The sequence below is a fragment of the Protopterus annectens genome, chromosome 8.part1 (genome assembly GCF_019279795.1).
Source record: "Protopterus annectens isolate FY-2018-M chromosome 8.part1, PAN1.0, whole genome shotgun sequence".
NCBI classification, from domain to species: Eukaryota; Metazoa; Chordata; order Ceratodontiformes; family Protopteridae; genus Protopterus; species Protopterus annectens.
Genome location: NC_056742.1, coordinates 528,158,178 through 528,172,497, shown reverse-complemented (window position 1 = coordinate 528,172,497; position 14,320 = coordinate 528,158,178). Strand labels below are relative to the sequence as shown.

Here is a 14,320-nt window from a genome sequence, read left to right as displayed (position 1 = left end):
TGCTGTCATGATAGATGCCTCAGTCAAATAACTCCACTTCTCTGGAACATAGTTTCCCTTTATATTAAACAAAATAGATCACTAATCCTCTTCACACACAACCAAGATGATTGAATGGGTAAGAGTAAATTGTTTTCCAGGTCTGGCCCCTGCTTCCCTTATGGAAAAGGGAAGTAAGTAATGGAATTGCTGATGCGGAGGCTATGAATACTCTATCCAATTAACAGCCTAGTGGTAACCTGTGAGCCAGTGAATGAGGGCAGAAAAGCATTTAATGAGTGGCCATAATAGAAATGTTATAGTACACAAAGGGAATTCATATAGTGCCTTAGAATACTATCTTTAAAAGAAAGGAGACACATGAGAATAAGAGGACAATTTGAGGGTATATTATTTATAACTTCTTGGGGGTAACAGCAAAATCTAACTTCACAGAAAGGTGGTGGTTGGCTGCGATCTTAGAGTCAAAAACAGTGGCAGAATTTAATGATATAGTGGACAAATAAGACACTTTCTACACTGTACAAGGGAAAATTGTTTGTGTCTTTTGGCTTTTCCCGGTTAGGGGTCACCACAGCGGAACTCCGGTCTGCTAAGGATTGGCAGTAGATTTTTTATGTGCCGAGTTTGCCAGCCCTGACGCACAACCTTCAACGAAGGTACGCCCATTCACGCATGTCTCCACACAGAAGCCGCTCTAGCTGAGAATCGAATGGTGCAACGTCTTGCTGTGAGGTGACAACGCTACCACAGCACCACCACCGCAGTGCACAAGGGAAAATGTTGTTTGAATAAGAGAGAGACTTTTTTTTTTCTGACAACATACATTTAACTCTGCATATTGCATATGACTGCAACTAATAGAAATTTTTTTTGATGACTCATATTTGGTACATTTTTAAAGACCTAGAGTTAATAGTAATATGTACTGGGGGTTAGTGGTTGTGGAGGTATGAAACCCTCATTGTTATGAAAATTATTTCTCTAGACTGTCAGCAATGTTGTAGGGAATCATTGAATGAGATTTTTTTATTAATTAGAGTAAGACTGTGTTAGCAGTGTTGTAGGGAATCATTTAATGAGATCTGCTGTGAACTCAGACCAAAAACTATTAGCTTTGATGTAAAAATTCATTAGGGTAGACTGTGTTTGCAGTGATATAGAGAAACATTGAATGAGATCTTTTTACTTATTAAGTTATGTGCAGAAATGGACAGACCAGGTAGTCTTTTTGGTTTTTATCAGTTGAGTCAGACTGACATTTTCTTGGTTCTGTGTTTGTTTTCTCACAGTGTTGTTTTGGCAGTGACTTCGTAATGAAAGCTCGTATAAACTGAATGTGGTATGCTTGTGATCATATCATAGTGGGCTGCCATATACTCGGAGTGCAACAGCAGTAATATGTATGAATTTATTTAAGTTTTGATAAGCAGGCAGTGGTATAATTTTTGTAACAGTGGTGCTTTTTTCTTCTAGTGAAAATGATGTTGCTGCTATTGACGTTAACATGGGCTGCCCAAAAGAATATTCCACAAAGGTAACAAAATATGTATATATTGTGTTTTGCATTTTGAACTAAATGCAGCAAAAAATGCTATTGTTGGGAGGAGAAAATCTACATTTGAAAATGGTTTCCACTAGTTTTTGTCATTACAGAGGACAGCAATCTGTTGGATTTTTCTACTTAATTTCCTGTCTGTGTAGTGTTGTTGAAGCAAACATGCAGACTTAAGCACATAATTTTCAGCTTCACTGGATATTTCCCAGAATCAAACAGCAGTACTGGGTTTGTAAAACTTTACTGATGTGAAACAGTGATAGAAACTCACAAAAGACCCCATGGTACATCGTATGTATTTTGACATCAAAGCTAATAGTTTTTGGTCTGAGTTCATAGCAGACCAGAAAGAACGCAGATTTCTGGTGTCCATGTTTCTGTGAGGCAGGTTGTACTTCTTACGGGTTTCTGCCACAGCTCACTTTAATCAGGTGGATTTTTTAGAACAGCATGCCTATTGAAGGGGATATTTTTTTGCTCTGAAGAAGATGTTTCTGTTGCGGTGCTTAACAAGCTGACAAACTTGCAGTTGTATAGCCTTTTAGTGCTGAATTGGCATATATCTGAATAAAAGGAAGCAGGAGAAAGGGCTTAAAACTGTTTATGATTTACTAAGCATGCAGGGAGCCATGTTAAAGAGTATTTCCGTTTTAACTTCTTTATCACACTACAGAAAATGTAGTCCACATTTGTGGAAGCAGAGACTGTCATTTAGTTATCATGTGATCACCAAGAGGGTTGGGTGCTGGTTAAGGTGTTTTTCCTCATAAAAACAAGGTACAAGGTTTGATTGTCATCTTTGGAAGAGCAATTGGCTAGGCTTAAAATTCCTAGGTCAGTAGTTATCTATGAACCTGTATATCACTTCTCTGGTATTTTATTTTCCATCTGCTGACTGCTGCATTCTGGTAGCTTCTTAAGCACATCCACAGCATTTCCTTTTTTTCTTCCAAATATATCTGGATCCCATTCCCTTTTGTGACTTTTGTCCCCACTATCCATGTTAGCTATTTGTTTTCCCAGTTTCAGCATCCCAGGACAGAGGAATAGGGGAGTGATGGCTGGAGATCCTGACATTCATCCAGTGTGTGTTAGGAGATAATTTGTAGAATGTCTGTAGCACCCCTTCTATAAAAATCTAGGTACAATTCCTGGATGTGCATTTCCACAAATCCTCTTTCCCTGCTACTGTCCTTGGCAGGCTTGTGCCGTTTCAAATTCCCATTGTGAGCACTGCAATGTCAGGTCTTCATCAGGTGGACTTCTTATGGTGGGACTCTCCCTGATGATGGTTGAGCTAGCTTTTGCTGCTCTCATCTGAAACCTGCCGCATATCTGATAGTAATCTAACCCAAGCTGTCAAGGATATAGTGAGGACCAAAGTTTTTTGTGCCACTATGTTGACTCAGCTGCAGCACGTCTTGTGTTGGCAAAGTATATTTGCTTCATTTTCTGCCAGTTTAGTGCAGAACATTAAAGTTATGCGCTGTTAATGTGCTTCCTATTGTAGTGTTGGGCGTGATTCTTTGGGTCACTGTGTTTCATAGTAGTGCATGGTGTGATTTCCTTGGGTCATTGTGCTTGATACCATAGTGCTGGGCATCTTTGGGTCACTCTGCTTTATGCTGTAGTTCTGGGTGTGAATCCATGCTTCTTATCGTTGTACTGGGTGTGACACCTTGGGTCACCATGCTTTGTATCGTAGTACTGGTGTAATTCCTTGGGTCATTATTCATACTGTAGTGCTGGATGTGATTCCTTGGGTCATTGTGCGTCATACCCTAGTACTGGGTATGATTCCTTGGGTCACTGTGCTTCATACTGTAGTGCTGGGTGTGACTCCTTGGGTCACTGTGCTTCCTACCATAGTGCTGGGTGTGATTCCTTGGGTCATTGTGCTTCATACCATAGTGGTAAGTGTGATTCATTGGGTCATTGTGCTTCATACTGTAGTGCTGGGTGTGATTCGTTGGGTCATTGAACTTCATACTGTAATGCTGGGTGTGATTCCTTGGGTCACTGTGCTTCATACCGTAGTGCTGGGTGCAATTCCTTGGGTTTTCATGCTTCATGTAGTGCTGGGTGTGATTCCTTGGGTCACTGTGGTTCATGCTGTAGTGCTGTGTTTGATTCCTTGGGTCACTGTACTTCATACCATAGTGCTGGGTGTGACTCCTTGGGTCAGTGTGCTTCTTACCATAGTGCTGGGTGTGATTCCGTGGGTCACTGTGCTTCATACCGTAGTGCTGGGTGTGATTCCTTGGGTCACTATGCTTCATACCGTAGTGCTGGGTGTGATTCCTTGGGTCATTGTGTTTCATACTGTAGTGCTGGGTGTGATTCCTTGGGTCATTGTGTTTCATACTGTAGTGCTGGGTGTGATTCCTTGGGTCACTGTGCTTCATACCATAGTGCTGGGTGTGATTCCTTGGGTCACTGTGCTTCATGTCTTAGTGCTGGGTGTGATTCCTTGGGTCACTGTGCTTCATGTCTTAGTGCTGGGTGTGATTCCTTGGGTCACTGTTCTTCATAACGTAGTGCTGGGAGTGACTCCTTGGGTCACTGTGCTTCATACCATAGTGCTGGGTATAATTCTTTGGATCACTGTGCTTCATACTATAGTGCTGGGTGTGATTCCTTGGGTCACTGTGCTTCATACCGTAGTACTGGGTGTGATTCCTTGGCTCATTGTGCTTCATACTGTAGTGCTGGGTGTGATTTGTTGGGTCACTGTGCTTCATACTTTAGTGCTGGGTGTGATTCCGTGGGTTGTTGTGCTTCATAATGTAGTGCTGGGTGTGATTCCTTGGGTCTCCATGCTTCATATAGTGCTGGGTGTGATTCCTTGGTTCACTGTGCTTCATACCATAGTGCTGGGTGTGATTCCTTGGGTCGTTGTGCTTCATAATGTAGTGCTGGGTGTGATTCCTTGGGTCATTGTGCTTCATACTGTAGTGCTTGGTGTGATTCCTTGGGTCACATTGCATCATACCTTAGTGCTGGGTGTGATTTCTTGGGTCACTGTGCTTCGTACAGTAGTGCTGGGTGTGATAGTGCTGGGTGTAATTCCTTGGGTGTCCATGCTTCATGTCATAGTGCCAGATGTGATTCATTGGGTCACTGTGTTTCATACTGTAGTGCTGGGTATGATTCATTGGGTCACTGAGCTTCATACTGTAATGCTGGGTGTGATTCCTTGGGTCACTGTGCTTCATTTCATAGTGATTGACATGTTTCCTTAGTTTACCTTCTACCTATTGTGTCACTTCAGCCAAGTTGCTTAACAAGTCATTGCTTCTGTATTACCCCCCCCAAAGAGGAAGTTGTGCCTTGTGGAATTACCTGCTTTACAGATAATAAAAAGTAAAGTGAACATACTCAATTTTGATTCCTGTTTGCTGTTAATTGCTGTAGCAACACTGACAGACATATATTAACTGATTTAGTGGTCACTGCTAAGATTACTTTGTAAGTTGGCATGTTCTTTGCTGTTAATTGCTGTAGGAACAGTGATACAGACATATATTAACTGATTTAGTGGTCACTGCTAAGATTACTTCATAAGCTGGCAAGTTTCTTGCACTACTGGCACCATCTGTACTTGCCTTTTGTAGGAAGGGCTGTTGTTTGATAAACGAGGGCACAGTTTGTATGGAGCATAGTCCTGTGCAGTTTGCTGATTGCATCCAGTACATGTGCAGTCTTTATTTTGTAACATCTGATCTTGCATTATTACCTCATGTATTAGCAGAAGAAAAACATCAACAAAAGTTAGGGGAATGGAATGCAAAACTGAAGGCACATGGGATGAAACTGAATACTGGCAAGACAGTTGTTGCGACAGCAAATGAGGGAATCAGAAGAAGCTGAAAACTGAGACAGAAGAGAAAATAGTGGCCAACAGTTCAGTTTCTGGGAGAGGTGTTGGAGCCAGGAGGAAGACGAGAAGAAATTAGGGCAACCAGCAAAGCAGTGGATGGGCTGTAGCAGAGAAGACTCGCGACAGCCAGGCTTGACTGTTGAAGAAGCAGGAGAGTGGCATTTGAAGGAGGAGGACAGCAAAAGATTTTGACATCTCAACTCCATGTAGAAAACCGGAAAAGGGAATTGTTGATGATGACAATGATGATGTTGTTTTAGCAGAAATTTTACAGATTGAATCACTTGGTCTTCACAGTCAGCACACTTGGATATTGAGATAAATTTTCAGATATCGTTGTTCATTCTTCACAGGGTCTTGCAAAGAGTGGTTAAGGCATATTATGTAATTAAAAAAAATGTTTGAGCACCCATTTGGTAGCTTTATGATATTGTTGTGGACAAGGCCAACCACAGTATCGCAACTCTCCATGTTTGTGTGTGTGTGTGTGTTTTTTGAGATCACATTTTTCCATGTGGCAACCAAAACGTCAGGAATACTGTCCTAACAGCATCCAGGTGTGGAAGAGTTTCTGGTAATACTAGCAGCACGCAGCTGTTTGCTCGTAGAACAGTGACCCATACAAGGTTCAGAACCACACAGCTCAGTTACCTCAGTCAAATACTGCATATCATTGATTCCATTAGTAAGGGGGTCTGACACCCTCCTTAGCTCCCTTTCTACTTTTAGAGCAAAAAAGGAATGAGGGGTTAGGGGAGCACCAACTCCTCCTCACTGATGGAGTGTATAGATGATAGGCTTATGTTTACATCCATGTCCCACAGCACATCTAAAACTCCAACATTGTGCAAAGAGAATTCTCTGAAGAACAGTCCACAATCTCTGAAATCATTTGAGAATAGCAAGCAAAATTGCAGACAGATGTGTATAAGCTACAGCCCACCATTGTACTAAAACAAGTTGTACTACACAGTGTTTCTTACTTCCATGCCAACTGTCAGGCTGCACTGTGCAGACCTTGCATCTCTAAAGATTAGTTGATTCGTAGTACAATTCATGATCTGCAGATTAGCTGATTCATAGTACAGGTCATGCTCTGCAGATTAGCTGATTCGTAGCACAGGTCATGCTCTGCAGATTAGCTGATTCGCAGTACAGGTCATCCTCTGCAGATTAGCTGATTCGTAGTACAGGTCATGCTCTGCATATTATCTGATACGTAGCACAGGTCTTGCTCTGCCGATTAGCTGATTCGTATTACAAGTCTTGCTCTGCAGGTTAACTGATTCATAGCACAGGTCTTTCTCTGCAAGTTAATTGATTTGTAGTACAGGTCATGCTCTGCAGATTACCTGATTCGCAGCACAGGTCATGCTCTGCAGATTAGCTGATTCATAGTACAGGTAATGCTCTACAGATTAGTTGATTCGTAGCACAGGTCATGCACTGCAGATTATCTGATTCGTAACACAGGTGATGCTCTGCAGATTAGCTGATTCGTAGCACAGGTCATGCTGTATATTTTGCTGTATTCCTGTATTCCAGGAGTCTCTAACTGTAGTAAGAGATACCTTTCTAATCCCTACTAACTCTGTGTGGAATCTGTAACACTTTGCTGCTAAATGAAAAGAGTATATGCTGTTGTCATGGTGAAGGTGCATGTGCACAGTACATAGGATCATAGGAGGTTAGTAGACCAGCGGCCCCAGATTATTTTCAAGCCTAGCCATATATTCCCCAATTTTCCCAGTTTTCAACTTCCCCATGCTGAAATGGCTTTGGTAAAATGTGTATGCCATAGTGTATCTACAAACTGCATAGCAGCTCTTCTTAAAATAAATAAAAGGACAGAGACCCTCTTCTGCTGTGAAGAAGAATAATGTTGGGAGGCAGTTAGAGTGGTGGTCTTAAATGGAGTGTATGCAGCCGAGTTACACCCGCCCACTGTCCGGTAGTATAGCTAAGTTGCTTTTCAGCATTAAAGCAGAGTGAAAGGTTGTGTGTTCTGCATGATGGTCACTGCATTTGTTGTATGACGATCAGCCTGTGTACTCTGCATGAAGTTTACTATGTACATTGTATGACAGTCAACCTGTGTACTCTGCATGTTCTGCAGTGTATGCTGCATGACAGTCAACCTCTCTGTGTACTCTGCAGGAAGGTTGCTATGTAAACTGTATGAGTCAGCCTATGTACTTTACAAGTGCTGCGTACTCTGCAGGAAGGTTGCTATGTAAACTGTATGAGTCAGCCAATGCACTCTGCATGTACTGAAGTGTACGCTGTATGACAGACTGTGTACTTGCGACAATGCTTTTGTACATTTTATAGTATTGAAAACTTCCAGGGTTGCTGTGTTTATAGTACTGCCATTGTAGGAACAATCAGTTCAGCATTGCATGGAACTTCTATTACTAGGCTGATATTTTTGGGTAAAACATTTGCGGCTGCTATTTACTGCCCTTATGTCAGAATATTGATTATTACACTTAAGTCAGCTTTTTTGTTGGTTTTCTTGATGTTGTAACTACATGGGCTGATGTGTTTGTGATACTGTAATATTGAGGATCCAAATATAGTGTGCAGGTCATGCAATATGCTATCTCTGTCCTAAATAACCTGGGTTAAACCACTCGTGACTGCTACTTTTACTATACTATATATTTGTCTGACTACTGTATGCAATAGACTGTGATTGCTAAAAACTGCATAGTTTTGTTATATAACAAGCATGGTTAAAAGTTCTCTACTATGGGCATTTAAACTAACTAATATATCCTTTATCAGGTTCTGTCTCTGCACTCCCCTTTTTTGGTCTCCACTGAAAGGCTTGCTACGCTAGAAGGATACTGCGAGTTATGGAATCACAATCAGCTATTCCTGCCTTAAATATCCTACCTGCCAAGGTTAAAAGCTATACTTCAATTTGTTTGCTTAAAACAAAACATAAAAAACACCTAGCATACTGGGTCTACAGCACGGTAGTCTACCTCCTTAGCCCTATAGTTATAACTGCCCTACTCGGTATAGCTAAAGCATGGTGAATACATCAAAATAACTGTATTTTTCTTTAAAGTACTTACGGTGTATTCACTGGGTCTTGGAAATTTTGTGGTTTGTGGTCTGGGTTAACCCCGCTCTGCTTGCCCTCACTGTGCTTGGGCTCGCTCCGTATGCCACCCTGCCCCTAAATTCCACCCGGCCCCACGGAAGCTAAATTTATAACCACTTTGCCACACCCCTCTTATCTGAACCAATCAGCATTATCTTACTCAAACACAGGACCCGAACTGTAACACTATCTACCTCCCTATTATTTCCCTAAACTGGCTAGGAGCCCTCCTACTCCAGTATCCAGCAGGCTTTACTTAAAATAACTCTAAAATGTTTCCACAAACCCCAACCTTACCTCCCAGATCAAAGCCCTTCTACTGTCTAATGCCCCTACTGATAACTACCTATCTTCTAACAGCATATGAACACCAGGACCTCCTAGGCTCTCACTATTCTAGGTACCAGACCAGCACCCCAAATCCATCGAATAGCTTTAAATACCTCCTACTCCCCCTCTCACTTAACCCCATCAACACAAAATCAGCATCCTGTTGGAGTCAAATATATTAACCCCAAAACAAGACACTATCAAAAACTAATACTTAAACTCCAAAAACTCACAATCAGACTACAACTGAACATCATAATTGATGGGGACATACACCCTAACCCTGGCCCAAGCCCATCAGAGGCTATCAACCCTATAAATAATGCCCCTACTAGCCTGAAAAACGTAAACAAACCTTCCAACTCACTCCTAGTCTGCCAGCTCAGTATAAGAAGCTTAAATAATAAAATCCATTACATGCACGCCCTCTTGGCCACACACTCCCATGATATACTTTGCCTTACTGAAACCTGGCTCAAACCTACTACTACTGACAACGAGGTTATACCCCCAGGATATAATATACTAAGACTAGACCGCACCTGTATAAAGGGAGGATGAGTAGCAGTATTGTATAAATCCACATTAGATGTAACCATATCTAGTCCACCACAAGCTCCCCAAACTAATAATGCAGAAATACTTATTACTAAACTGCAAATTAACAAACATAAATCTATAAATATTGTTTGCATTTATATTCCTCCAGGTAACAACACAAATACCGTAGAAGACATCCTCCAGTGGCTATCCATAAACTGGCCACAAGAAATCATTGTTCTGGGGGACTTTAATATCAACTGGAACACCTGTTCCTTAGACCCCTCTACTACCAAACACTTACATTTGTACAACTTTACTCAGGTCATATCTTCCCTCACTAGACTCAGTAAGCCCCACAACAAAGAAAGTATTCTTGACTGGATTCTCATAAACAATCACCCCTACATGTATAAAACTGGCACCCAACCTGAGGATATTAGTGATCACTATCTCACCTATATAATCAGGCAAAAAATGATATTACTCAGCCAGCCATCTTCAGAACCATAAGGAGCAATAAGAACTTTAATCAAACTAAATTCTAAAGTGAGCTCAAGTCATGTGACTGGTGTCACCTAAAATGGCTCCCACTAGATGAAGCAGTTGCTTACTTTAACTCTTAAGTTTCTTGAAATCCTTGACAATCACGCTCCTACTCGAACAATCAGAACCAATAAAAAAGTAGCACCATGGCTGTCAAAAAAATACCAGACAAAAAATCATATGAAGGAACAAAGCCTGGGCTTCATGGAGAACCATCAAATCCCCAAAGGGCCAACTATTATATAAACAACTAGGGAATGATACAAAGAAGTCCATTACACTAGACAAAAAAAAACTATTACTGTCACCTGCAACAAAAACACTAAAATTTCCCGCAGAAATTTTGGGCTACTTTAAATAACCTACTTAACCCAGGACATTCCACTACCCCTACCCCTTTGACTACCCTCCAAAAACCTCCAATAAATGTAGCTAACACCTTTAATGCCTTCTTTACGGAAACTATTCAATCCCTCACCAACAATCTAGCCCCCAATAGCCCAAGTACTATCAACCCCGCACCCAAAATGCATCTGTCCTTCAGTTTTCAACCAATGCCAACATCACTTATCAGGTCATTAATCAAGAAACTAAAACCCCCACCCTATCAACAGATCTCTTCCCAGCAGTGTATTTACAAAAAGCCGCAGATGAATTGTGAGAGTAAAGAACAGGTTAAAATGGACTTCAGTGGATTTTTTCTGAAAATGTAATATAAATGTTCTGCATTTCAGTGTGTACAGTGCACGCAGTTAACTAACTTGGAAAAAACATATAGCTTGGCATTCATTGTTAATAAGAATCAAGTAAAATATTTTATCTCTTAGAAACTATGCAGCTTGTGAAATTTATTGTCTACAAACAGGTCAAGATGAACTCTTATATGCAGCTGTGTCTCGTCAGTATGATACACAAGATAGGCCAAGAACGAAAGGAGTTGTTCTTCAGGAACAGAATGTTTAAGATATGGAAAACAAACTGTCAGCAGACCAGCTTGAAAGGAAAGACTGATTATTCTGGCAAATTCTCAAAACTGCTGATGCAGGCAGAAAACACACTATAAAGATTGGGACTTTTTCTTTTGTATCAGAGACTTTGATTATTCTAAGCTGAAGTATGTTTTGATGTATGTACCTTTCATTGTTAAGCTAAATGTGAACCTCGTGTGCAGTAAATGAGTGCTGTAACAGCAGAACTGTCTCAGTGTATTCACTGAGTAAAGGTACAGGCTACCCGAATAGTTTAGTACCACTTTAACATGAATTAGCATACCCTATTTAAATACTATTAAGTAGAACTATTCTCAAAGCCTACATCCCTTCCGTATGGAAGATCTCTCATATTATTCCTCTTCATAAAGGTAGTAGCTCTACTGAATTATCAAACTATAGACCTATAGCCATCCTGTCACCCTTGGTGTAAATCATGGAAAATGTATCCACAAACAACTGATACCCTATCTCAATCTGAACAATCTTCTAGCCTCCTCCCAACATGGTTTTAGACCATACCATAGTACAACCTCAGCCTTCCTATCATTCTCTCATAAAATAAGTCAAAACTGTAACAATAACAAGCTCTCCTCTGCCCTTTCCTTAGACCTATCCAAGGCGTTCGACATGGTAAACCACTACCTACTAATAAGTACACTAAAAACACTCTCACTAGATAACCAAGCAATTCTCTGGTTTCAGTCTTATCTAAGTGGCAGACAACAAGCTGTATTATGGAAGGGGAATCTATTCACCCTATTACCAATCACCCTTGGAGTCCCTCAGGGGTCTATATTAGGCCCGCTCCTATTCTCCATCTTCATTAATGATTTGAATACAGTCATCTCAAAAGCAACGTGTATTCAGTATGCGGATGACTCTACCGTAATCTGCTCTGCTACCTCTCCGACAGATTTACAGAATCTACCCAAAGCACCTTTAATAAGGTAGAAAACCGGCTCACTCACCGGTGTCTTCTATTAAATCCAAATAAAACAAAGCTGTTACTCTTTACCCCCACTAGTAAGGTTCCATTGCCATTACTTACCATAAAATCCAGCAATGGAACTATAATTTCCAAAGAACCTACTACTAAGCTACTAGGTGTATTAATCGACAGCAATCTCATGTTCAATGCTCACATTGACCGTACCATTAAGACAGTAAATAAGAAACTTGGCTCTTTATATAAGATTAAACAATTTCTTACCCCATCTGCTAAGACCATGATTGCCCAAACACATTTACTTTCAACCCTGCTATATGCCTCTCCTATTTTTACAAATCTAAGTAAATCTGACCTAAATAAACTCACTAGCTGCTACAATAATATCGCCTGATTTGCCACAGGTTCACCATATAGACAACACCATTGTCTTAACCTTCAAGCTCTAGGCCGGCTAGAACTACCCTGTCAAATTCAGTATAATCAATTAATCGTGGCACACAAAGTTCTCTATCAATCAGAAAATACACCCATACTTAAAAATGTCATCATCCCATACAGTAATCTAAAAACTCTCCAGTCCTCCAGAAGAATGCTAGTTCAAATTGTTAAAACCAACAAGATAGCTGGTGACTCTCTATTTACCAACTCTGTTGGCAAAATCTGGAACTTAGTTCCTGCTGAACTCACTGCAGTCCCCTCTTTAACTCAATTTAAAACATCTCTTAAAAAACACTTAAAAATACATTGGCTATACCCCTGTATAAACCCTGACTAACCCTCTCTCTATTTACTATGAATTTCTAAAACCTGGCCTGTTGTTGAAGCTATCTTTACCATAACTGGTACTTCAGCTCTTCCAGTTGATAAGATTAGTGATTGTACTGCTGAACTATAGGAGAACTTACACAGCTGTGTACTACTAAAATTACTGTGTTTGTGCATAAAAGTCTATAATTTCTTAAATCTGCTATATATCCTGGCATATCTGGACTCATTGTTTGTAAGTGTTCTTGCACAAAGTATATAATTGTCAAAGTATGTAACTGTCTTGTACAAATGTATACAATTGTCAAGTTTCTCTGTCTGTATGTATGTATCTATGGAGCTTTTCTCCCCGGGCCTCCGCTGAAAATGACCAAAATCCAGTCGAACTCTCCTGGTTAACAAATGTAAACTAAAATAAATAAGTAAAATAAGTTTGCTGTGTACACTGTATGACAGTCAGCGCTTGTACTTTATATGTTTGTTATGTACACTGTATGACAGTCAGCGCTTGTACTCTATATGTTTGTTATGTACACTGTATGACAGTCAGCGCTTGTACTTTATATGTTTGTTATGTACACTGTATGACAGTCAGCGCTTGTACTCTATATGTTTGTTATGTACACTGTATGACAGTCAGCTTGTACTCTATATGTTTGTTATGTATACTGTATGACAGTCAGCGCTTGTACTCTATATGTTTGTTATGTACACTGTATGACAGTCAGCGCTTGTACTCTATATGTTTGTTATGTACACTGTATGACAGTCAGCGCTTGTACTCTATATGTTTGTTATGTACACTGTATGACAGTCAGCGCTTGTACTCTATATGTTTGTTATGTACACTGTATGACAGCCTGTATACTCGGCTTGTGCTGCCTTGTACATTGTATGACAGTAAGCCTGTGGACTGTTTGTGCACTGCTGTGCATGGTGTATGACAGTCAGCCTATGTACTGCTTTGTACACTGTATGACAGTCAGCCTGTGTATTCTGCATATATTGACATGTACACCATATGATACTATGCCTTTTTATACTGTATATATTGTTGTGTACACTGCATGACAGCTGCTGTGTACATTGTATGAAGGGAATTGTGTGTACTGTTACTGAAAGGTGCTTTGTGCAGTGTATGAGGGGATGACCTGTGTACTCTGTGTAAAAGTTACTGTGCATGCTATATGAGCTGCAGCTTGTGTGTTCTGCATGAAAGCTGCTGTGTACAAGTTATGAAACAGAGTTTGTATATTATACAAAAAGTGCAGTGTACTCTATATGCATGGTGCCGTGGTCACTGTGCACTCTTTGTAAAGGGTGTGTATTCTGTTTGAAGACTGTTTTGTATGACACATAAAATATTGAATATAGTGTACAAAAAACACTTATTGCTGGATATGCTGTACAGAAGGTACTGTGTACAGTGTTTGAAAGGTGGTGTGTAAGCTGTATGAAAGATGTTGTGTTCACACTATGAAAACTGCCATATATAGTTTCCAGGATGTTTTGTCTTTCGGCTTTTCCCGGTTAGGGGTCGCCACAGTGGAACCCCGGTCTGCTAATGATTGGCAGTAGATTTTCACGAATGCCGAGGTGCCAGCTTGACATCCAACCTTCAACGTAGGCACGCCCATTTATGCATGTC

General features: G+C 40.5%; 1 protein-coding gene across 3 annotated transcripts in view; it reads left to right on the top strand.

Annotated features, from left to right (window-relative positions):
* The window catches only part of DUS2 (dihydrouridine synthase 2), a 1,571,638-nt gene that overhangs the window by 352,177 nt on the left and 1,205,141 nt on the right, over positions 1-14,320 (top strand). For all 3 annotated transcript variants that reach the window (XM_044082049.1, XM_044082046.1, XM_044082048.1), the window contains one exon: positions 1,477-1,537. In XM_044082049.1, coding sequence (XP_043937984.1) covers positions 1,477-1,537 — 61 coding nt within the window. The remainder of the gene's footprint in view (positions 1-1,476; positions 1,538-14,320) is intronic.